The 23,528-nt window shown below is 49.3% G+C and overlaps 1 protein-coding gene across 1 annotated transcript; it reads left to right on the top strand.

The window, feature by feature from the left end:
• The first annotated feature begins 348 nt into the window (after positions 1-348).
• On the top strand, positions 349-23,188 carry LOC119405270 (uncharacterized). Its single transcript, XM_037672082.2, has 4 exons — positions 349-1,461; positions 2,789-3,180; positions 4,755-4,826; positions 22,875-23,188. Exons 1-4 carry the CDS (start codon positions 1,287-1,289, stop codon positions 23,010-23,012), a joined length of 777 nt encoding a protein of 258 aa, XP_037528010.1. The 5' UTR covers positions 349-1,286; the 3' UTR covers positions 23,013-23,188.
• Positions 23,189-23,528: the final 340 nt, after the last annotated feature.

Below are 23,528 nucleotides of genomic sequence, written 5' to 3'. Positions count from 1 at the left end.
ATACAGTCTACAGCGCTTATAATTTGTTGTAGCGTTGTCCACAGCGACGCAAAGAACGTTCAGGTGATAAGGAAGTAAGATACACGGAGTTATCGCCTTCCACTTCTTCCTCCTTCTTCACGCTCGCCGGAGGTTCCTTCGTTATCTGATCAGCGCGTCTGCGAGTCGAGAAATCAAGCGGAGGGGGGGCGGGGCGTAACTGAATACCGCTCCGGGGGGCGGCGCTCATTGACTGGCTCTCACGAGCGACCACTGGCCAAAGAGTGCGCGAAAGGCGATCGGCCCTCCCCATCCTCCTCCTCGTGCGAAGCGTTTAAAGGGAAACGTCTTCATCGCCGAGTTCTCTTCGCAGAAAGATTTTCTCGTGTCGAGAAGGCCCACGTGAGAAAATAGTGCGAACTTCACGGCGTAGTTTTGTTATTACGATTAAGCAGCGACATTTTTTAAAATCAGTTTCATTGAAGCCCGCGTTAACCTGCGGCACTTCACTAGTCCTGTTTGTTAACTAGTTAACTAACGTTAGTTAAAAAGTTAGCTAGTCCTGGTGGTTCGTCCGTAGTTCTAGACAAGAATACAGCCGAGGATCAAGCGACCTCTGACGGAGAAACGCAAATGGCGAAGCTTCGGTCGTCCTGACGCACGGCGGGAAGAAAAACGTCGTCTCGTGAGGTGAAGTTATCGTAAAAGGAGTGACATCGGTTTCGACCCGCGCACTGGTGTTGCAGACAGCAAAACTTGATGACGTCAGCGGCAGGGTATCCTCCACGTTTGCTTGACAGGAAGAAGCGGAGTTCTGTTCGCGAAAGAAACAGTTAACGGATAGGGGGTCGTGCTGCAGCCGCAGAACTTGAAGAGGGCGGATTGGGATGCTACAAACCGTCTTTGTCTGTATTTTTGTATGAACTTGAACAGAAAATCTCATTGATACGTGCGACTGATTCATCTGCTAGCTTTTCCTCTGAAGGTGAACGTTTCAAGAAAGTTTAGCGATGTGCTGTCAACCATAGTTCGTGAACGGAAGATAGATTTTACATGTTTAGGTACCACTTTGAATGTTGCTTAGTACGCATGTACGACTCAGGAGAGTTTCATCGTGAGCCCGTTGCGCAGTTGGGCAGAAAACAAGAAATTTGATTTGGACGATGCGTGCAATGTTGAGTACGGCTCCGTACGTAATGACAGAGCTGGTTAAATTGTGAAAAAGCCACGACGAGGCAGTCTTGCGAAGGAGAAACCTGCTGGGATTTTGTTGTTCGTATCGCTGGAATCGGGCTGACCGTGCGGCGATGGAGGACTTTCTCAGTTTGGACTTCGACACGTCCGACTGTTCGTGGAAACTGTGGGACGGCATCGAACAGGAACCGTGTTATTTCGACGGCCTCCTGGAGCTGGACTTCGTGTCAGACCTCGGTGTGTCTGACCTCGGTCTGTGCACGTCTTCTTCGGACGACACCTCGCTGGGTGAGTAGAAGTCCATATGTCCCAAAAAGGTTGATGGATTGTGAAGGCTGCGAAAGATCTCAAGCAGGCGCCCGTGCAACATGCAATCATAGACTAATATACAATTGGATGATGGGGCTCCCTCTTAAAGGGACACTCAAGCGAAACATCAAATAAGTTTAGACAGATAGCTTATTCTTTCAGAACTCTGTCGTGATTAATATCGCCACAACAGATTAATTATTAGAAGAAGAAATGAATGTCAAAGTATCATGTTTGAATTTCGCGCCGAAAGTTTGGCACGTGAACGTCACTGTTACGTCACGAATTTCAGAGTTTTTGCGTATTTTGGCCAGATCGGTTCGATGACGATTCCTGAAACTTGCTGTTATGACTCTGGGTCCCTTAAAACAATGCAAATAATTTTAGCGATAAATGATTGTGTAGGCCCTATCAGACGCCGTCAAAGTCTATTACGTCACGACGACTTGTTGCGGGAACTCCAAGGTGGCGTCGCCACCTGCATTTTCTTTTTGTGCGTTTTTTTTATTACCAAGCGTCTTCTCGCGGTAAGGGTGGTGCTCTCGGCATTGTGGTGTAGACCCTTTTCATAATCCGCGAGTACGCCTCCCTGTGCCGCATATACGCCCAACTAATGGCGGCACCTGTCGTTCTTAAAGTGTAGACGAGGTCCTAGTTGCACGTGCTGGGCCTTTTCCATTATGCGTGTTTATGTAAAGAGAACTGAATCTATATTTTTCACATCGTAGCGCAATCGAACTGCGCTTTTCCACTATGCGACTAGCCGTTTCCCACTTTGAACACGCTGTTTCCACTGAGTGACCAGTAGCCGCCATTAGTTGGGCTAACTGCATCGCAGGAAAGCTGGCTTTACAATAACTGTTGGTTCAGCTGTGGCTGTGTCACAGCAGTCGTGTGTGTGTGTTGCTGTTTGTTTGTTTGTCCGTTGCTGGGCAGGGCTTGTAGCGTGAAGGCAGGATAACCGCTGGTCATTACGAGCAACGTACTGGAATCCGAGAGGAGGCAAGCGCGTGAGGGGGAGGCAGAAAGTTAGGTGGGCAGATGAGATTAAGAAGTTTGCAGGGATAATGTGGCCACTGAACATGACCAGGTTAATTGGCAAAAGACGGGAGAGTCCTTTGAACTGCAGTGGGCGTAGTCAAACTGATGACGATGATGCTGCAACTGCACTCCACTTTGGGCGACAGTGAAACGTTTTATCTCAGCCTGGACCATCGAAAGCAGATGCAGATCTGAGGCCACTGATGTCCGTGTGAATACGATGCCCTGGTTACGAAGCACTCACGGCGAGACGGCAATGACGCAGGTCTGTCTACCCTCCTCGAGGCAACCCCTGTCCTGACGAACGACTGCTGCGAACAGCAGCTACAGCTGCCATCGCCCGAAGGCGAGGAAGACACAAGCCCCGACTCTTGTGACCTGGCCGCGATGGAAGCCACGCCGCTGGACGCCTACGATGCCGCTGCTCCCGCGTTTCCGAAAGCCAGAAACCAAGCCAAGGCCACGTCGCGAAACGCCGCCCGGGAACGCAGCCGAGTGAGGAGCCTTCGAAGCGCCTTCCAGGCTCTGCAGAGTTCGCTGCCATCAGTGCCCCCGGACACGAAGCTGTCCAAGCTGGACATCCTGGTCCTGGCGTCCAACTACATCGCCCACCTGGGCGCGCTGCTCTCGGACGACGAACAGCAACATAGCGATGACGTAAGTGAGGTGATGGCATAGAGTTTCCTAAAATGACCTAGAGGGGACTCTGGCGCTGCGATCGTTCAGCCACCATGGGAATGATGGGTAGTACACGGATTTGCCTAGTCTTCGTGCTTGTGGGCTTCGAACGCACTTGTGGCTTTGTTTATTGCTATGTTTTGGTTTTCTTTCGGATAAACGAATGGATCGTTGTGAACTTCGTGACCAGATTTGAATCGGTGAGCCTAAAGAAGTTAAAGTGGTGAAGTGAAACTGCTGATTTTCGCTGAACTTTGTTTTGCGACAAAGCGGATGCAGGCGACGCGGAGCCAAACGGAGCCGAAAGAACGAAGTTTAGACAAATCCGTGTACTACCCATGATTCCCATGCTGGCTGAAGAGCGATGCATTGCAGCTCCCATAGACACTAGCGCCAGAGTTCCCTCTAGTAAGTATTGTAGGAAACTCTATGGGTGATGGTACGCGGATAACGATGATGATGATGATGATGATGATGATGATGACCTATTACTAGTGGCGCTTACCCACAAAGGGGGATGGGCCATGAACCGGGCGGCAGGATCTTTGAGGTAAATACTTATTAGGCTAAAGATAAACTTTGTAATTTTAGACTAAAAGAGAGAGAGAAAAAAAACATAGCTAATATTTGAAAATTCTTCAGAGCACACAGTCAATCAGGTGTGATGTTTGACGGATGTAACAACGGTTGGAATTAGTAATGAAAATAAGCTAATATAAACTAGCACGGTAATCTTTCGGATAACGACTACCGCTCACTCTTTCACTCTTTCTCTTTCTCTTCTTTTTAGTAGTAGTAGCAGGCTAGAAACCCACTTTCCAAGCCAACATTCCTCCTTTCTCTGATTAAACATTATCTTCTTCCTCTTTCACTCTTCTCTCAATCACGGCAACACAATCACTCTGTTTTTAATGACGAATCATTTCGTTTACCTATATGCACTATAGGTTCCGTGCCTGTGTGTGCTTAGCCTACCAGTATTAACTTATTGAAGCGTACCATATCAAAAAGAAGAGAAATCATTGTGTCAGTGATACTTCTGTAGTGTTGCGCAACAAATAAAAAGAAATGTTTAGATTTGATCTTCTTTTACGCCCCAAAACCACCATACGATTATGAGTCTATGGCCCCCTCAGAGGACAATGTATACTTCATTTTTACCGATTTGGAACTACGTAGTCCCTAGTAGGCGCCGTCGAAACATGTGACGTCAAGGCGAATGGTGCGGAAACTTCAAGGTGGCGTCGCCACCCACCTTTTGTTTTTGCGCGTTTTCTCGCTTACTAAGCGTCTTCTCGCAGCAAGCGTGGTGTTTTTGGTATCGCGAGAGAGTACCAATATGAGAAAAATCGTTTTTGTCTTCAGTGTCCCTTTAAAAGCGTCCTTATTTCAGCACGAGTAATATAGGAGGCTGTCGTGTTGCGTAACCTGCAGAACCGCAGTATTCGCTCACATTATTTAGGCCAGAAACAAAAGCTATACACAGAAAAATTGTAGCTGTTAACTCAGTGATGCACTCGATGAACGACATGTTTTCGTTTAACGCATTGCAGAGTTCTGCGGACGACTCACCGGGAAGAGAAGTCGAATCTGCGAACAGCCGCAGCTACCTGCATCCCGTCAAGGTGAGATTTCCAGCTTAGAAATGTTGACCTATATTCTTAGCGAACAAACAGGTTTTAATCACATCTTAGTCGAAATCAAGAAGAAATGGGCCCCGACAGGACATGTAGCGCGTAGGCAAGATAACCGCTGGTCGTTAAGAGGGACAGACTGCATTCCAAGAGCAGGCAAACGCGCGAGGGGGAGACAGGAAGTGACGTGGGCAGATGAGATTAAGGAATTTGCGCGTATAACGCACCTGCAGCAAGCACAGGACCAGATTGATTGGCGGAACATGGGAGACGCATTTGCGCTGCAGTGGGCGTAGTCAGCAGTGGCGTAAATCCAGAAAAACCACAAGGGGGGACACACTCCTGGCCATGGCGGCCATTTTGTTTTTATAAACATAGGTTTTATAGTTAATTATATAAAATCTAAAGTCGTGCTTTGAAATAAAATTTTAAGAAAGAAGAAACGAGCATGGGTTCACACCTCACGTAAATGCATTGTGCTACTGAGTGTTCTTGAAAACGGATCGAATGGTGGCTGCAATTTCAATACAGCTTTACACAGCTGAAACGTACTATGGAATAAACCGGCGTTAAAAAAAGGTTAAGAGCGTTATACTTCCGTATCGAGCAATTGAAATATGATGTTTGAGAAATAAATCTCAACAGGGGCACACTTGCAAGGGGCGTCCTCCCCAGTCTTAACACAAGGGGGGTCAGGACCCCCCTGACGCCCCCCCCCCCCCCCGTGATTTACGCCAGTGGTAGTCAGGCTGGTGATCATGATGCTCTAAGACGAAAACAACGGCTATGATTGTTTCGCGACTCGTGCCGCGCCTTGGCAAGCTGCACATCGCTGCAAGACGTTTTTCGACGAAGACCTCGGCTAGCAGGGTCGCGGGCAAAAATCACAGGGTCCCCGAAATGGGCGTGCGCACAGGGGATGCAGGAGGAGGGGGCGGCCGGTCCCCCTAATGATCTAAAGGGGGGTGATGGGGGGTGCTAATTCTACCCCATACTCTTACTTAGACGCACCTTTCGCGCCATTTTTTTAATGCGCAGGGTTATGTCCACGTATGTTTCTTGAAGAGAATGGCAGCCGAGACCTTCGTGAGAAGGACGTCATCGCTTCATTTTCAGCGTGTGCATCCATTGTGGAGCTTGTTTTGTTTTTCGGACTCGACCGACGGGAGGGGCGGGGGGTGGAAGCTGTGGTGAAACTACCCCCCCCCCCCCCCCCCCCCAGCGGAGAACCCTGCGTACGCCTCCAACCCTTTTTGTATTCGCCTAAGACGACTTGAAGGCGAAAGCTGAGACTCGATGTAGCGAATATATGTTCGTTTTTGTCAAGGGTATAGTTTGAGTACTCGTGATTAATTATACCGAGGCCCTACTACATCATCGGGCTTGTGTTCCTGAATGCCCCACTGATGGCGCGCATCGTGTCCTACATTTACCTTAATTTTTCGTTTACTAATCCGCTGCTGTGCATAATACTGACGTAAGGCGTTCTCAAGCACCGTCCTTTCACTCTGACATAAAACGTTGTTTGCCTTTAGTGTCCCTTTAATAACCGGCGAGGCGGCATTAGCACCATTAACATGGTCGTGATGATGATTGCCGCCGTATGATCAGTGCACGGCAAGAAGGGCTCGAGGGACATTCTTTAATTACAGCTGCTAATGCGCCAGCCACGTTGGTGCAACTTCTTTGTGCCTAATGCATGGGAAGCATTTTAACGACTGCAACCTAATTTCCTGCAGCGGGTAGCTGACCATTCTCGTGGGATAACACCTTAGCTCAGGTGTCTCGAACCCACCTAAAAAAGCGGGCCGCATTCACGACACTTAGATACCGCTAGGGCCGGGACAGTGAAGAAGTTTGGCGAAGTTTAGGAGGAGCCGGGGGGGGGGGGGGGGAGGGCAGTTTGAACAAAATGTCAGGTAACGTTGCCATTTGAATGAAGGCCTTTCCCATATCTCATATATGGGGGATTTCCGAAGGGTATTGGGCCTCAGGACGTGAAGCAACCCGCCGCGATGGTCTAGCAATGATTTTCGACTTCTGACCCGAAGGGTCCTGGAATCGAATCCCGGCTGCGGCGGCCGCATTTCGATGGTGGCAAAATGCTAGGGAACCCGTGTGCTTAGATTTAAGCGCACATTAAAAAATCCCACGGGGTCGGAATTTCCGGAGCCCTCCACTACGGAGTCTCTCATAACCATATCGTACTTTTGGGACGTATAACCCCACGAGTTATTATCCGAAGGTTGCAGGTTCGGTCCCTGATGGCGGCAAGTTGTCTTTTCGTCCACTTTACTCTCTTCACATCTATATCACAATTTCTACAATACACTTAAAAACAGTACATTAACGCCCCCTATACCTTCCCTGGCTTCGTTACCTGCTGGTTTTTAAACGAAGAAACGAGCCCTAAAAATTCCCTCCCTATTATTACTCGAGAAATATATCGATACCGGTCTACCGAATGACTTAAAAATGTGGACGCCGATGCTGAAATATAGTTTTTATCACACGGTCATTTTTCAACTCATGGGCACCGCATGTGGTGCCTAACGAAGAATATGGGACGAAGATAGTCATGTGTGGGCCGGGCCGCTAGCGAAATGTGCGCGGGCCGCGTGTTTGAGACCCCTGCCGTAGATAGTGTGGTCTTAAAAAAATGTTCTTTAACGCTGTCGCGTCCGTTCACTAGAAGGTCAATAAAGACTGATAGCAACTACGGTCGGCTACAACAACTTTTCTGAAGGGAAAGTTACGGGGGCTGAGCTTCTGCACGTGTACTCCTGGGCGTGGTAGTCCGGCTTGGCGCGCGTTTCGTGCCGCCGTGGAAAGTGATAGCTGCGTGCGATCAGCGTTGCATTTTCTACGAAGACGCCGCTTAGCGTTTGAGGCACGGGTAAAAGGCGTCACTTGCTCACGCGTGCAAAAAAGGCAAGGTGACAACGTATAAAGATAAAGCAAACACAAATGTCTCACTGGTGTGCGCTGCGTCCTGTCTCAAAGAGCAGAAAATGAAGGAGTATTTCTTTATATTTCTTGTAGAAAACACGGACGCATTTCTAAGACTACGTTCATTAGCTATAGCATATGTACGGTTTGGCTACGTAGCATTCGCTTCATTGCCAAGAAAAGTTGCCCGCAAGTGTAAGAATAAATATAAGCTCCCCCCCCCCCCAAAAAAAAAAAAAAACTGAGGCTCGCCTGTCCTTCACCTTGGTAGGACAGTCGTACCGGCTTGTTTTCGTTCTAAGAGCAGGTGCTTTCTCTCTGCCAATGTAAATCACTGGGTACATCACAAACTAAAAGTTCGTCCTTTCCGTCTAGAACATTATTTTCTGGCTGGGTCTTGGTGTCAGAAAACGTAACCAAACTTGTCGGGACGCTCAAGATTTCTGTTAAAATCCAGCGACACAAACCTGTATCTGTATGATAAAATTCGACTATTCTAACGACAGGAAGGTGACAGTGATGGAACGTTTGAAGTTTTTGCAGAGCATTTAGTTGTGAGCTATGTGCGTTTGTTGTTATGTTGATCATACTTCTGCTGTTCGCCCTATGCGGAAGCGTTAGTTTTTGCGATGTACAATTGTGAAAATGTGAATGTATCCCTGAACACTGATATGTCACGCATAATTTGTGCTCTGTACATAGTGTAAATGATTTCTTTTCTAAACAGCGTACCACCCTCTTGTAGTAGAGTACGTCGCACACTCAACTGGTCAGTAATTCATTTCAAAAACACTATTATAGTATGTCTAGCAGCAGTACAAGCTACCCTCTGCGAGTGTCTTTTAATGCTATTGCAATTATATGGACACTCTCGGCGGGTTTTTGCCGTCGGCGTCGCCGTCATGCTCCGTATACAGTCCAAATCGATAACATCGCCCCGCGCATCGTGTGTTCTACGCGCTAGTGAAAGCGCGCGCACGCTGGGGACGAGTGCGGCTGAAGCAGTAATGAAAAGAGCCGGCTGTCTCCGTCGCCCAAAGGGCACATGCGATAACATCAACCCGCGTGCGAGGCCTGGCGTTGATGGCTTGTCAATCAGTGAAGAAACGCCCCGCCCGTCTTTCGGCGCCACTGGCTGGGGGGGGGGATGCATCGCTCGAGGAGCAAATGAGAACTTTGACCATAAGAGCGCTGTCGCGAGCGCGATCGCGGCACGTGCGCTATCTCTATAGACATCACTCGCTAGACGGTTCGTATACGTGGTGTGCCCTCACCGCTTTGTGTTGAGACGGCAAATAGCACGAAAACGTCTTCGCTCCCTGGAGCGGCTGCATTAGATTTACCCAGCGTTTTGTACATTTACGCGAGATCGGATCCAAAAAGTTAGCTATTAGCCTTACTTCGAATAACATTGCGACTTGTTGCTATCGCATTCGTAGTTTCGCCCTCGAGGCGAAACTGGTTTTCTTCTTAAGGCGAAAGCCTTGCCTCATAGAATGCGAAAATTGACAGGCAGCGTCACCACGAGTGATGCGAAAAATCAGTATCCCGTGATAAAACCACTTATGACATCATCATGACGTTGCAGATCACAAAACGTTGTGACATCATCATGACGTCACATGATGGCGTCATCACATGACATCGTCGCATGGTCAAAGGTGGGCCAATCAAAGAGGCAGTGCAAAACCATGCGAGGTGCAGAAAGCTTGCCATGCCTCCGATGCTCAAGGCAGTACATGGATGGATGGAAAAACGAAAGTTTCGTCAGAAAGCAGCTGCGGACGATTCCGTGTTAGATGACCATCAACCCAAGGTTGACGGCGACCTGTGTGGCCCACTCCATGACCCTTGTCTGGACGACGGGGTCTGAGCTGGTCAACACGGCCTCCCACTGCTCGAGAGAGTGATCACGCACAATATCCGTCGGCGGCGGCACCATGCTACATTCCCACAGTATATATGGTCATAAGTTGCCACTGCCTGGCACCATTTGCATTGTGGCTTAATCTGCTCCGGGTATACTTTGCTCTGGGTTGGGAAAAGACCGCGTCTGCAGTTTTCTCCAGACGCATTCCGGCGCCTTGGCCAACCGCTTGTGCGGGGGCGGATAAAGCCTCCGCTCTAGTTTTTAATGATTGGTGATGCCGTGAAAGGACACCAGCCCATCTCTCGCGGACCTCCCCGGAACGGGCGGCTCACCTGCCCGGCTGACGAAACCTTGAGCATGCAGGTGAGCCGCCTCGTTCCCAGGGTTCCCAGAGTGCGCTGGTACCCAGACAATTTCTATTTCCCGAATTTCTCGCCCCGCGGCTCGATGCAGCAATCGTACGGCGGTGACCGATATTCTGCCCCTCGCCAGATATCGAATGGCTGTTTTCGAATCACCAGGAATCAGGTCAGATTGAGAAGTAATAGCTAGCGCTATTGCCGCTTCCTCAGCAGTTTCTGAGGAGCGGGTTTTGAATGATCCAGAGGCGACCAAGGGTCCCCGCCTGTCCACCATCACAATCGCAAATGCGTCCTTGTCCTTATATTCCGCGACGTCTGTACAGACTGTCGATTTGTACTCCCCGTATTCAGCATGTAAAGATTAGGGGTGCACAACACCCTGGAAGAACTACGGGAGGCGCACGGTGATGCAGCACGCTAGGCTTTCGACAACGGAAAATGACAGGGATATATTGGAAAGGATTGGCATTGGCGCTGAGGCTCTCGCTGGGGACACTAAAACTCAGGTGCGGCGAGAATTACACAAGGCCTTGTACATGAAGCCTTTGCCCAAGAATATGCATCCGATCAAGGCAGTACAAAACCATGTCAGTTGAAGAAAACTTTCGGTGGGTGGGGCGAGAGAGGATCGATACATCGACTCAGAAGGAAAAGAGGAACACGGCTTCGGCTTCGAGTCGGCTTAGGTGGATGCATATAAGGGTTCCTGCGTCTTTTAGATGTGAAGCAGCTCTTTGACTAGCCTGCGTAACGCTGTCCCTCCGTCCGCACAAACGCGAGGCAACGCGCTTCCCTCGGCGCAGGTGTTGGAGCGGTGCCAAGTGGGTCACGCCGCAGCTGGGCGTTGACGTCACGCTCCCCTCGCACGCTTCCCTCGCAGGTGCGCGCGTACGTCACTCTCTCCCTCACCCACCGGAGCGCCCGCAGCTGCCGGCTCCAACCAGCCTGACCTACTGCTTCTCTTCCTGTCTTTCATCGTTTCTTTCTTTATTTCATTGCTTCTTCCTTTCTTCCTTTCTTTCATTCTTGATTTCTTTCATTCACTGTCTCTGTTCGATCCCGGCCGCGGCGGTCGCACATCGGTGGAAACGCTACACCGAGTTTCGCTTCAAACGAATCTTCCAGCGCTCACCGCAGCACCCGCGTTAACGCCGTTCAACCCGTGACGCCACCCGCGTGCAACGCCGCTGCTTCGCATCCCATCAGGGTTCCCTTCGGGGAGATGGTCCAATTTTTTTCTTCTTCTTCTTTTTTTTTTTTGAACATCGGAGCTGTTTAAGCCGAGCATTGGTCCCTAACGGGTGAACAGAAATTATCACCGTCATGAACCGGCACGCGCTGTCTTCATCCTCTTGCAGAAGTGTAGCTATAGCTGGGCCAGTTGGTACGGATCCACGGAAGTAAGCAGCGCGAAAAGCAAGGCGACGCACACGGGGAGGAATGACGGCGCTTGTTCTTGTCATTCCTCCCTGTGTGCGTCGTTCTGCTTTTCGCGCTGCTTGCTTCCGTGGCGTCATCCTCTTCTTCATCATCTGCTTCGCTCCCGGAGCACGTGCGCCGATTTTTTTTTGCGGCGTGGCCTGCAGTAACTCGGACGGGTTAGAGAACGAGCACACACGGAGAGAAAGAAAGAGATCTAAAGAAAGAGAAAGATAGAAATTCTTGGCGAAAAAAAGTTCCTTGACGAGGCGGGTTCGAACCCGCGTACCCACGACCCAAAGGCGAGCACCGTAACCACTCGGCCATCCGGGCACGCTAGCAGAGCATAGCCTTGCATGATATAATATACAAAGGGGGTGCGAAGGGGATGTGAGGGTGAGGGGGAAATGGGGAGAGGAGAGAGCAAAGCATAGCATAGAAAGAAAGAGAGAAATGTAGAGAAATAAGGGGAAGAAAGACAGGAAAGGGAATGAAGAGAGAGAAATATGTAGACAGAAAAAGTTAGAAAGAAAGCAGAAGCGAAAAACACAGATAGAGAAAAAGAAAGGGAAGAAACAATGAAAGAAAGGATCAAGGAAAGAAAGAAACAAACAAACAATGAAAGAAAGAGAGAATTAATAATAATAATATAACAATATCTGCGGTTTTACGTCCCAATACCACGATATGGTTATGAGGGACGCCGTAGTGGAGGGCTTCGGAAATTTCGAGCGTCGGGTGTTCTTTAACGTGCACTGAGATTGCACAGCACACGGGCCTCTAGCATTTCGCCTCCACCGAAATGCGACCGCCGCGGCCGGGATCGAACAGAGACAATGAATGAAAGAAATCAAGAATGAAAGAAAGGAAGAAAGGAAGAAGCAACGAAATAAAGAAAGAAACAATGAAAGACAGGAAGAAAAGCAGTAGTTCAGGCACGCACATGACACGCTTCGCTTGCTCCCATTTAGCCGTCAAGGGAAGGGCCCCTGCATTTTTTTTTTAGTGTGTAGCCACAACAAGGACTCGCAAACACTGGCGAGTGGCGAAGGTCGCGCGACCGATTGCGTCTAGCGACCACGAAGCAACTCGCGGTCAACCGGTGTTCGACACCGCGCACCCGCTCTCAGCGTCGTCGCGCCCAAATGCCTCGCGATCGATCTGTGCCTTTCACGTCTGCTCGCACGGCCATCAGCTCGTAATAATAATAATAATATCTGGGGTTTAACGTCCCAAAACCACGATATGATTATGAGGGACGCCGTAGTGGAGGGCTCTGGAAATTTCGACCGTCTGGTGTTCTTTAACGTGTGTACCTGAATCTACGTACACGGGCCTCAAACATTTTCGCCTCCATCGAAAATGCAGCCGCCGCGGCCGGGATTCGATCCCGCGACCTTCGGGTCAGCAATCTAGCCCCATAACCACTAGACCACCGTGGCGGGGCGCCATCGGTTTGTCAAATAAACATGCGTGCTCTTCTTGGGGCTGCTGATTGGTTTCGTAAGATTGCGATCTGCAGTTGCGCGCCTGAAAAAAATTGAGCAGCCTGTCAGATTGGCAGAGTGTCCCATGACGGCCGTCTCTCGATCAACTTGGTCGCCGGACCACGGCGAGTTGCCGGTGCGATTGCTTGTTTGCTTGCTCGTTTTCGATTTGGGTGTACCGCATAGTTGTGAGGAGGAGAAAACAACCCTTATTTCACAAACAACTCAAACAGCAACAGCCCTGAAGTGTCCATAACTGCCATGGATCGCATGAAGCTTCAAGAGACTGTCCTTTAACAATAAAAATAATAAAAAAAGAATGCAGCGCATTGAAACAGATGGTAAGGGATGGCTCAACACACAAGACGCTGATATTGTTAGAAAGCGAAAACGACGTCCCCGTCGCCGACGGAGGTCTTGGAATATTGATGCCCAATTGGAACCGTCAGCACGATTTCAAACACCAGCGGAACACCGGACTTCTCTTTGCCGACAGATACCACCACTGCCGCCATCACCATCACCGGTCAAGGCGTTTCATTCGGAGAGCGTAAAAGACGCGGAGGCGATGAAAGCGGCGGCAGATGACGCTTGGCCGTCATTACCAATATATAGTTACTGTATATGCTACCTTTCGGTAGCAGAGTTGCGCATAGGTCTGGCTAGCAACCAGAGCTGTGCGGTGAAGTCGCACTCCGTTTTTGCAGGCGACATGCCTAGCGCGTCGCCGATTAACACGTCTGGTGTATCGAATACCGGCAATAAACATTCACAGTCGATGACTAGTGTTAATTCAGTTCGCTGAGCGGCGGCGTCGTAAAATACAGAAATTGTCCCGAGCGTCAGCTCCTCCGCGATGCATGGTTGCTAGCGGCGTTTGGAAGACAGATGCGCAACTCTGCTACCTAAAGGAAGCATATACAGTAACTCTAATTACCACCATTGTGCACTCATAGAGAACTCGCACAAGATTCCACTGATGATCTCCGCAACAAAGACCTACGTGTCATCGCTGCTTTGAAGTCATTGTTAGCAGTGGCGTAAATCTAGTCAAACCACAAGGGGGGGACACACATCTTGCCATAGCGGCCATTTTGTTTTTATTTTTGTTTATATAAATATTAAAATTATGCTTTGAAATAAATTAAAAAAAAAGTTGAGCATGGGTTCCCAGCTCATGTAAGTGCGTTGTTGTATTCAGTCTTCTCCGAAAGCGGTCAAGCAGCAGTTGCGATTTCAATAGTCTCATATAGCTGAAGGGTATCGAGCACAGGCCTACACACACTACAAAATAAACAGGCATTAACAAAAAAAAAGTTGACTGCACTATACTTAACTCTCAAGCAATTCAAATATATGGCGTTTTGAAAGATAAATTTCAAGGGGGAGGGGCAACGCAAGGGGTGCCCCCTCCAGCCTGAACACAAGGAGGGTCAGGACCCTCCTGACTACCCCATGATTTACGCCAGAGATTGATAGGCACAATGCGCACACTCCTCACCGGACTGACAACCCAATCAGCTCGAAGCACACTGCATGTCCTGGATACCTTGGAGCAAGTCCTTGCAAGCCTTCATTAACATCATGGGTTGCAGTCTACCTCATATAAGACAGTCGAAGTCGAACCGTACTCTGCGACAGTTCGCAGTTTGAAACCTTCTTGGTATGCGCAGTGAATGCTGCTGCGTATGCGAGCGTATTAGTTGTCCTCTATTTCCTTCTTTCTTTCTCTATTCTCTTTCTCCCCTTCCCCCGCCCCCCGTGTAGGGTAGCAAACCGAGTGCACCCTGGCTAACCTCCCTGCCTTTACTCTGCCTTTCTCTCTCTAAAAAAAGCCGGACGTAGCTTGCACTATAGTGACGCAAGGCTAAAGGCACAGCGGAACTGATCGGTTCCTAGCTGGTTCAGACGATATTAAGTGACGCCAGTTACACGAAGTAATGCCAAGTGTAATGAATGAAGGGAATTTCTGAAAGAAATTTATATGTTTGTGAATTTTTGGTGTAATTTTGAGATGTTTGTGCGGACTTGTGAGAACGAGGACGACGGCGACATGAAGGCGAGCCAGGGGCAGGTGGCACGCGCGGCGGCGGCACGAGAAAAAAAAAAAAAGACAAGAAAAGAAGACGAAAAAGAAGAGAGGCACGTGTGGAACGCGCAGAGGGCTGAGCGAAGCAAGCCGAAGGACACGTCGGACCAGGGCGCTGTCCGAGAAGTTGTCGTGGCCGTGCTCAGCGAGGACTGGTGCTTGCCTGGTGTTTCGGGCGTTGGCGGTGGCTCCAGCGAGGACGTGCCGGACCAGGGCGCTGTCCGGGGAGCTCCTCCTGCCTGTTCTCGGTGAGACCTGGGGAGCCGAGCTACCTGCCTGAGGCTACCGGTACAGGGCGCGGCTCCTGCTGTGTCGGCGGGCAGGCGTCACGAGTTCCTGAACACCGTCGCCACCTGGGACGGCGCAAGGCCGTGATCAAACGGGAGGCCTTACGGAGGCCTTGCCTTCCTGCTGTGAAGCACACGGGACGCCTTCGACGAGACTCGTCGCCGCACATGGACTGACCCTCCGCAAGACAACGACATCTACAAGTCGTGAGATGTTTTTTCTGTACCCTCGATCGGACATTCCGCGGTTAGGACGTTCATATTAATTTATGTGTGTTTATCTCTGTGCTTGTTCTCCGTCATCGTCCCTAGAATCCCTTGTCCCTATAAATGTTGATCGAAACTTATTCGTGCGTATTCTCTTGTCGCCTCTTCCGTTGAGCCACGCACTCACAAACGTGACGAACTACCACTCGGTCCTTACACCAAGTAATGCCAATCCAGCACAGTCGCCTCTCGCCGTTTCGGCCGTACTACGTTGTGGACTACTTTAAACGAGTCGAGTCCAGCAGTCTTGCTTGCCAGCATGCCGTCGGCTTCCTCATGGGCAGTGCGAACCTTCTTCGGTATGCCCATGTCTGCATCTGGCGCCGCGCGGAAGAACGAGCGCATGCGAAGTTGGCCGTGACGTCACACCTGTCGCTACCGAGCGATTCCGCGCAGTGTCCAGGCAGGCGGGCTGGTGGCGGAGCAGTGTATGGGCTAGCGAAGCAGGAGCGCAGCTGTGCAAGCGGTTGCTGGGTAACGCGCGGTGGCGTTATCGCGGCGAGGAGTATCTTTTTGTTCGCGTTGGACATATTACGGCCGGCTTAAAGAGCCCCGCTGATAAAACTCACGCGGTCCCAAATGCTTCGCCTAAGGCGAAGGGCGAGGGGAGCCATTGGCGAGAGAGCGATGAGCGATGGGCGCCGAAAATTGTTGTTCTATGCGTCTTTTGTCTACGGACGCGATCCGCCAGCACCTAGCTATGTACACTTTCGCTGTCAGTGTGCACCGACGGCGGGGATTCGAACTCTGGACCTCTAAAGTGTCGAGGCCCGACGCTTTAGTTCCTGCGCATGGCTCGCATGAGTCGGAAAAAAACCTTTGGGAATGTTCAGTCACTCGGCGCACGCGCATTTCCACAAAGTTGATGGTTACTTTAGGAATTTTCTTCGTGCAAACCGGCAGGTTGAGACGCTTGGTGCGCTTTCCACAACGTTGTGTGGAGTAAGACGGTAAGGCGGGCTAGTTGATTTAAATTCATTTTGATATATATTCATACACTAAACGACCACAATCAAGTGTGAGATGATTCTCGAGGGTATTTATCTGCGTTGTGTGAAGAATAAAGTTCACTTGTAAGTCTACGCCAGTCCTTGCGTCTTCGTCGCGTTGTCGTCGTTTAGTGCGCGCATTTCTACCAAAACGTTGTCGCAGTGTCGATGAGTCGCTGTTCAGTCGAACGTGAGATCACACAAATACGTTAGGAAAGCATCATTTTCTGCTTCGCTCTCAGTACACGTGCGCCGATTTGTCCGGCGTGGGATGCAATAACTCTGATAGGCGAGAGAAGGAGTGCAGGTAGAGAGAAAGAGAGAAATAGAGTGAAAGAAAGGAAAGAAAGACTGAAAAGGATAGAAATACAGAGAAAGAAATACACAGAAAGATATAGAAACACTCACAGCAAAAAACATAAAAGAAAAGAGAGCAGACAGAAAGAGAGAGAAAGAAAGAGAGAGAGAAAGTGAAGAAAGAGCGATAAAGAGAGAGATAGAAATAGCAATAAACAGATGCAAAAGAGAGATAGAAAGAATAGAGAGAAAGCCAAAGAAAGAAAGAAAGAAAGAAAGAAAGAAACAGAAAGACTTCGTGAAAACTATTTGGTTGGGAGAGCAGCAGGAAAATATGTATGGCCCCGTTTAGCGATGCAGACTACGCTTATCAATGCAATGCCACGTGAGCTCCGCTGTTTAAGCAGCCTTCGCTACGTTAAATCAGTGAAAATATTTCAATTTCTTTTGTTTTATCGCGCCATCTCTATTTATAGACAGTAATACAATTACGAAGTAGCAGCAATACAGAAGGGCATCTCGAAGTAAAAACTGTCACGGGGACCCTGTTTTAGTACATGTATAAAAAGTCTCAACCGACATCTCATTAAAGATACCTTTTCCAATCAAGTCCCCATCGAAACGCGAAACGCAGCCGCAAGGAATCGAACCCGCGACCGCGATCTCGGCAGCGTAACGTTTGAAGAGCCACCGCGCAGTGGGTGCCTGGCGCGCTTCGATCGACGCCAGGTCGGCGCGTGGACCTGATCGATGTGTTGTTGAACCGTCGCAAAAACATTAGGCGCCACGAAAACGTGCGCGATAAAAACAAATCAGATGGAGCCAGGAAATCAGTCGCCCCATAATGAGGTGTAGCGATAAAGCGGCTGTAGATAAAGACAAAGCATATTTGTATACCAGGGCGCAGCGTATACGAAGACACGTTTTTCCCATCACGATGTGGCCGGAGCGCTTCGCTCTCTGATTGGTCGTCTCCATAGATGCCTGACGCTATACAGAGGCAAACACAAACACTATACCGTGACTGGGGGAGTTCAAACTTGAACAATAATACACTCCGAGTGGTAATTAAACCTTGACTTAAATACATCTGGGCACTGTACCGGTGAGATGGAGACCTTTAAGGTACACATCTAACGAATAACAGCTCGCCAATGTTACTGCGTTCTTCTCCACTATAGGCCGCGAGTTTTTCGCATCGCGCCAACACACCAACACGCAAAACACGATCATTACTACGGCTCTACAGGCGTTAGAGCCTTACACTCAGCAAAAAGGAAAAAAAAGAAAGAAGCAAAAAGAGGAATTAGAGATGACCATAATTCATGAAAACGTACACAAGATCTGGAGCATAAAAAATCGAGGTGGCCCTTATCCTTCACTTTGGTGTCTGTTGGTGGCGATCGCACCTCGTCGATAGTAGAGTTACTGTATATGCTACCTTTAGGTAGCAGAGTTGCGCATCTGTTTTCCAAACGCCGCTAGCAACCATGCATTGCGGAGAAGCTGACGCTCGGGCCAATTTTTGCATTTCTCGACGCCGCCGCTGCAGCTCACTCAGTTAACACTAGTCATCGACAGCCAATGTTTATCGCCAGCCTTCGACACGCCAGACATGTTTATCGGCGACGCGGTAGGCATGTCGCCTGCAAAAATGGAGTGCGACTTCACCACATAGCTGTGGTTGCTAGCCGGACCTATGCGCTACTCTGCTACCTAAAGGTAGCATATACAGTGACTCTAGTCGATCGTGGGCCCTGGTCTATTCCTTGGATTAACATTAGGTTTCGTCGCACTGCCGAAGCGGATCTCTGGGGCCACGTAGAATGGGGCATGTGGTTGAGATCTGCTACACCAGGTGCTGGAACGATCGCACCGCCTCAAAAGGATTCGGTGTTCACCGTTAGATGAGGTCGACCCTGTACATCAGCGCTTTCGACTAACTCATTCATGTAATTTTAAAGACGATAGTCTTTCTTGGGATACTTCAACGGAGAAATTTTGGTCTGTCTTTCTGTTTGTCGGCACGTCACTCGATTCAGCCACTCGGCCAAAGTTGAACCACTTGCCCAAGGCCCAGCCATCTTGAACAGCTGACTAGGTTCATACTTGTGTACATTGTCGATCAAAAAGCAAACATTACGCACATCTGAGGAGCAACATCACTAGGTAAGGATTAGGTGGTGTGTTCCTTTAATAGAAAATGCATACATACGTAATTCTAAAGACCCTAGTTTCTTAAGCTGCGCTGAAAATGCGACTGCGCTGAAACTTGCCTTCCTCCGTGTCCTCTGCACGAGCTCATTGTTGTGTATCGGTTTCGGTTCTGTATTGCACTGTACGAATGCCATGGGGCGCCGCTCTGGCATTCCTGTTTTACCCAGGCGACGTGTGAATAAAAGAGTGTGTGGAGAGTACTCGTTAAGTGCGGACGTTTCTTCTGCTTCAGCGCTTCGCGCCAAACCGCGTGTTCGGGCTGGCTGGCGTCCCCGCCGGTCTTCGCCTGCTGCTGCGCCGGGACTACCAGCCCGCAACACAGCACTCATGTTTTCCGACGTATTGCGAGATGGCGTCCATATCTCACGCAGCGCCTCTTCTATCGTCTTTAGACGACATTTGCAGCGAAGCACGCAGATACGCGGCCAATTTTTCATTCATTATTCTGTCAGTTAATTGGCCATTGTCTCAAATAAACTTGCGCTCGGATATCACATGTATCCAATATAACTTTTAAGTTGAAACAGAACCATCGATATCGTCACCCGCTGGCGGTGGTCTGTGGTTATGTTTCTCGAATGCTGACTCGAAGGTCGCGGGATCGAATCCCGGCCGCGGTGGACGCATTTGGATGGAGGCGAATTGCTAGAGGCCCGTGTACTTCGATTTAGGGGCACTTTAAGGAAACCAAGGTTGCCGAAATTTCCTGATTCCTCCTATACTGCATGTCTCTTAGTGACAATGTGGTTTTGACGGTCTTGTGAAACGGAGTTCTTACTAGCCCAAACATTTACGTTAAAGAAGATACACCTAACTATACTTTAAACCTAAGACACATTTAAAGCGGAAACAGGAGCACAGCGAAAAGAAACACGAACAACGACGTGGCAATACTGTGTGCATTACAATACCCGTGTCATGCAGTACGTGGCGTGGCTTTACTAAGCATTCCTACTAGGTGTCACGCGTATCGTTACGAAAATGCATTGGCTGATATGCTTTATAAAGCGCCTTTTCGGCGCTTCCCGGTTCCGCGGGTCGAGAAATTCATCGACCGTTGAAGGGACCATGAGCGTCCGTTGTCGTGACCAATGCAGCGTGTCCTGGCGCATCAGGGGACGACGGCGCCTCAGACGCGCTCGAGACCGACGACGCGGGTGCGTCGCAGGTCGATCGACAAACGACGCAAGGGGAGTTAGGGTGTACATAAAAAGTCAAGGGCGAACGTCTCGTACCTACCAGTTTTGTTTTTCTTCCCTGCAGAAACACGCGATACTTCGCTGCAGAGATCCCGCGCACTGCAACGGAGGTGATGCATTGTGCCGCGGCGGAAAGTGACGCTCGGAAGTCGTCTCTTCCTTTTGTTTCATTCGATTCAATGACTCCACGGTGGGGGTACTGATCGGTTACGAGGAATATGGGGGACAGAGAAAGGCCACACAACTCCCGGCGCACGCTATGCAACTATTACACGGTGCTACGCAAACACGCGTGCGTCACGAAGCGCCCCTAAAAGAGGCACGCAAATATTATTCGATCGTCAATTGAAGCTGATACATGCGATGGAAGACTGCAAACAATTCTTTACGCATGGTTGTTCGCCTAATGCATCATGTCAGTCAGACACTTTTGGGACGTAGTCGAAAAAAACAACGTATATTGAAGTAATATTTCCTTTACCACCAGCTAAGTTAGTTTTTTTTTTCCTCTTTAGAATTGAAAGCTGTGAAAGTTTGAAACAATAGAGGTCTATATGATGTTATATATCATTTCGCAGCGCAGCTGTTTTACTCGAGGTTGGCCGTGTGTCGTAGACAGAAAATGCAATAACTCTGATGGGCGAGAAAATGAGTACAGAGAGAGAGAGAGAGAAGGAAATAGAGAGAAAAAGAAAGAAAGAGAAATAAAGATAGACAGAGAGAGAAATTCTTGGCGAAAAAAATCTCTTGGTGAGAGCAAGCATAGCCGTGTATATAGTATAGTATAGCAAAGGGGGGGGAGGTGAAAGGGTAAAAGCCTAGCCAAGCCAGGACAAGCTCTGCTGTGACCAAGACTTGCGCGACTTAGTGCAAGCTGCGCTGATTTTTTTTTATGTAAAGCACGACACGCGTAGGCAAAGTGTGAGGTCCACTGATGTGCTCGACAAGCTTTCATCCTTTTGCTCTGCCATGTCTACCTACACATTGGAATCTCATTCATTCATTCATTCATTCATTCATTCATTCATTCATTCATTCATTCATTCATTATGCCCCCCTCCCCTCCTCCCGGTTCTTGTTGAACTATAACCGCGGTGGATATAAACACATAAACATACACATCTAATCTATTCGTACAGGAACAAAAACAACTATTCTTACAAAACACGGCTGAGACATAAAAAATCGTATCAGCTAGTACAATAGTCGTCGTCTTGCCCTGTACAGCCCTATACGTTCGTCATGCAGGGCAAGGAATCACGTTAACGCATTCGATATCGCGTGGCAGAAGCGTTAGACACACCGGGCGTCACGCAATGTGAAGTTCGTGACGAGTGGGTGGTTGAAAGCTGCCAACTAATTACGAAGGGCCTGGCTACATAATTCGTCATCATCCTCAGCTGCAGCATCAACAAAGACGCTGGCTTTGAAAGTGCGCCATGCGGTACAAAAACTATTGTGATCTTTCGCGCTCGAGTGATGAAGATTGTGGTGGTGGTGGTGGTGGTTTCCTTCGGCTTGGCGCAGCTTTAGCGAATGCATAAGAGACCCTGTGAATTTTTAAGTGCCGAGCACATCCGGGGCTCGGCTTCTCGTCCGCAGGTATCATGTGGCGTGATCACGCTCACAGTCAAGCGCTCAATACGGACGTAAAACGATGGTAGCAATGCACACATCCGTGTTAAATTAACGAGCAAGGTCTAAAATAATATATTTAACGGAAATAACCAAGACGTAATCGCGGTAATTAACTTAAAATCGCTAAAGAAACGATTCGAAAACATGAGGCTGACACCTGCGCCACGCAAAAGAGGGCGCCAACGCCTCGCCAAGCGCTCCGTAGTTCCTCCCACCGGCGCTTCTCGGGCGCCTTCGTCGCTACATCTGAAGGGTGAAACAACCTTACGGAACTCGCTGCAGACGACACGCATTTAAATTGCCGTAAGAGTAGGAAGTCGATAAAACGCAGCAGAAAGTAGCGCGCGCGTCGCACACCAAGTTTGCGAATCTCGCTAACAGGATTCTACTAGTGCCGGGGAAGCATGTAAAGTGCCGTCCTCTCTTAGGGTGAACGCGGCTGAGCTTGGCCGAGCTCTAGCGAGCGCCAGTGCATTCAGTGCGGCTGCGCATCAAAGCGAAGTGGCGCAGGCGCACAGGGACCCGCAGGAAAGCTACAGTACATCGCATCGTCTGCTGCAACGCTGCAGCGCGCCGCCCTTGCTTTGCTGAGTACAGCAAAAGCGGCACGTTTCTGTGTGCCTGCGCCGCTTCGTTTCGATGCGCAGCCGCAATGGATGCACTGGCGCTCCGCAGAGCGTGCCCACGCTGAGCCGTGTTCACCCTAAGAGAGGACGGCACTTTACATGCTTGCCTCAAAGATTGACGTCATCGACGCTTTGGTAAAGGGAGCAGTGGGAACTCTACGAACGGGAATCGCTGGGTGCCCGTGCGACGCACTTCCTCAGGCTTCACAGTAGTGGAACTGCACTTAGCGCAGGATTGAGAACTACACCAATCGCTAAACAAGCTTTTAAATTAATATTACATTTTAGGATTGTTCATGCTCCTTGTATGTATATCAGCTTTTTTTTCTTTTTTGGATTTCAGAAGTGGCCCATGCGTTCGCGCCTCTACGCCGGTGCCAAGCCGTACGCGGACGACAGAAGCCGAAGACAGGCCGGTCACTTTGTGGCGACGAAGAAGTCTTCGAAGAACGCCTGGAGGCACCAGGAGTCGATGACGTAGGCGATTTACGACGATTCGCGCATACCAATGAAATCGCTATTACAACTACGTACGATGCAGCACGTGTTCGAACTCGTCGACTCGAACACAAGTTTGGGGACCGTAAACGTGAAGTCGTGCGAATGAAACAATAAGTTGCTCCGCTCTAATCACGCATAAAAGATCATCGCTTATCCAACCCGTCTGTGTACTTCCTGGAAAAGCGGTGTGTGCTGTCACACCGCTTTTTCTGATTACACTCTCACCGTTAACTGCTACAGCTACCACAAGGGTTTGTTTAATCATTGATAATGGACATTAGTCGTCGGGATAAAGATCTACCACCAATCGTCAACTTGGGTACGCGCGCGTTAAACGGTGCTGTAGCTGCCAAACGCCACTAGACGTTTTGCTTTCGTGTTATACCGATTCCTATGACGGAGGGATCAGCAATGTTTTTTACTATAACGGCAAACGATGAACCATGATGCTGCACAACAAAAACTGTTTGCTTCGCACTTTTACCCCTAGAAAGCA

This window comes from Rhipicephalus sanguineus, chromosome 9 (assembly GCF_013339695.2).
Source record: "Rhipicephalus sanguineus isolate Rsan-2018 chromosome 9, BIME_Rsan_1.4, whole genome shotgun sequence".
NCBI lineage: Eukaryota > Metazoa > Arthropoda > Arachnida > Ixodida > Ixodidae > Rhipicephalus > Rhipicephalus sanguineus.
This window is presented reverse-complemented; position numbering and strand designations above follow the sequence as displayed.

Coding starts and splice junctions, on each gene's coding strand:
- LOC119405270 (XM_037672082.2), top strand. CDS start 1,287: ATGGAGGACTTTCTCAGTTTGGACTTCGACACGTCCGACTGTTCGTGG. Junction 1,462..2,788: donor TTCGGACGACACCTCGCTGG/GTGAGTAGAAGT, acceptor GCAATGACGCAG/GTCTGTCTACCCTCCTCGAG. Junction 4,827..22,874: donor GCTACCTGCATCCCGTCAAG/GTGAGATTTCCA, acceptor TTTGGATTTCAG/AAGTGGCCCATGCGTTCGCG.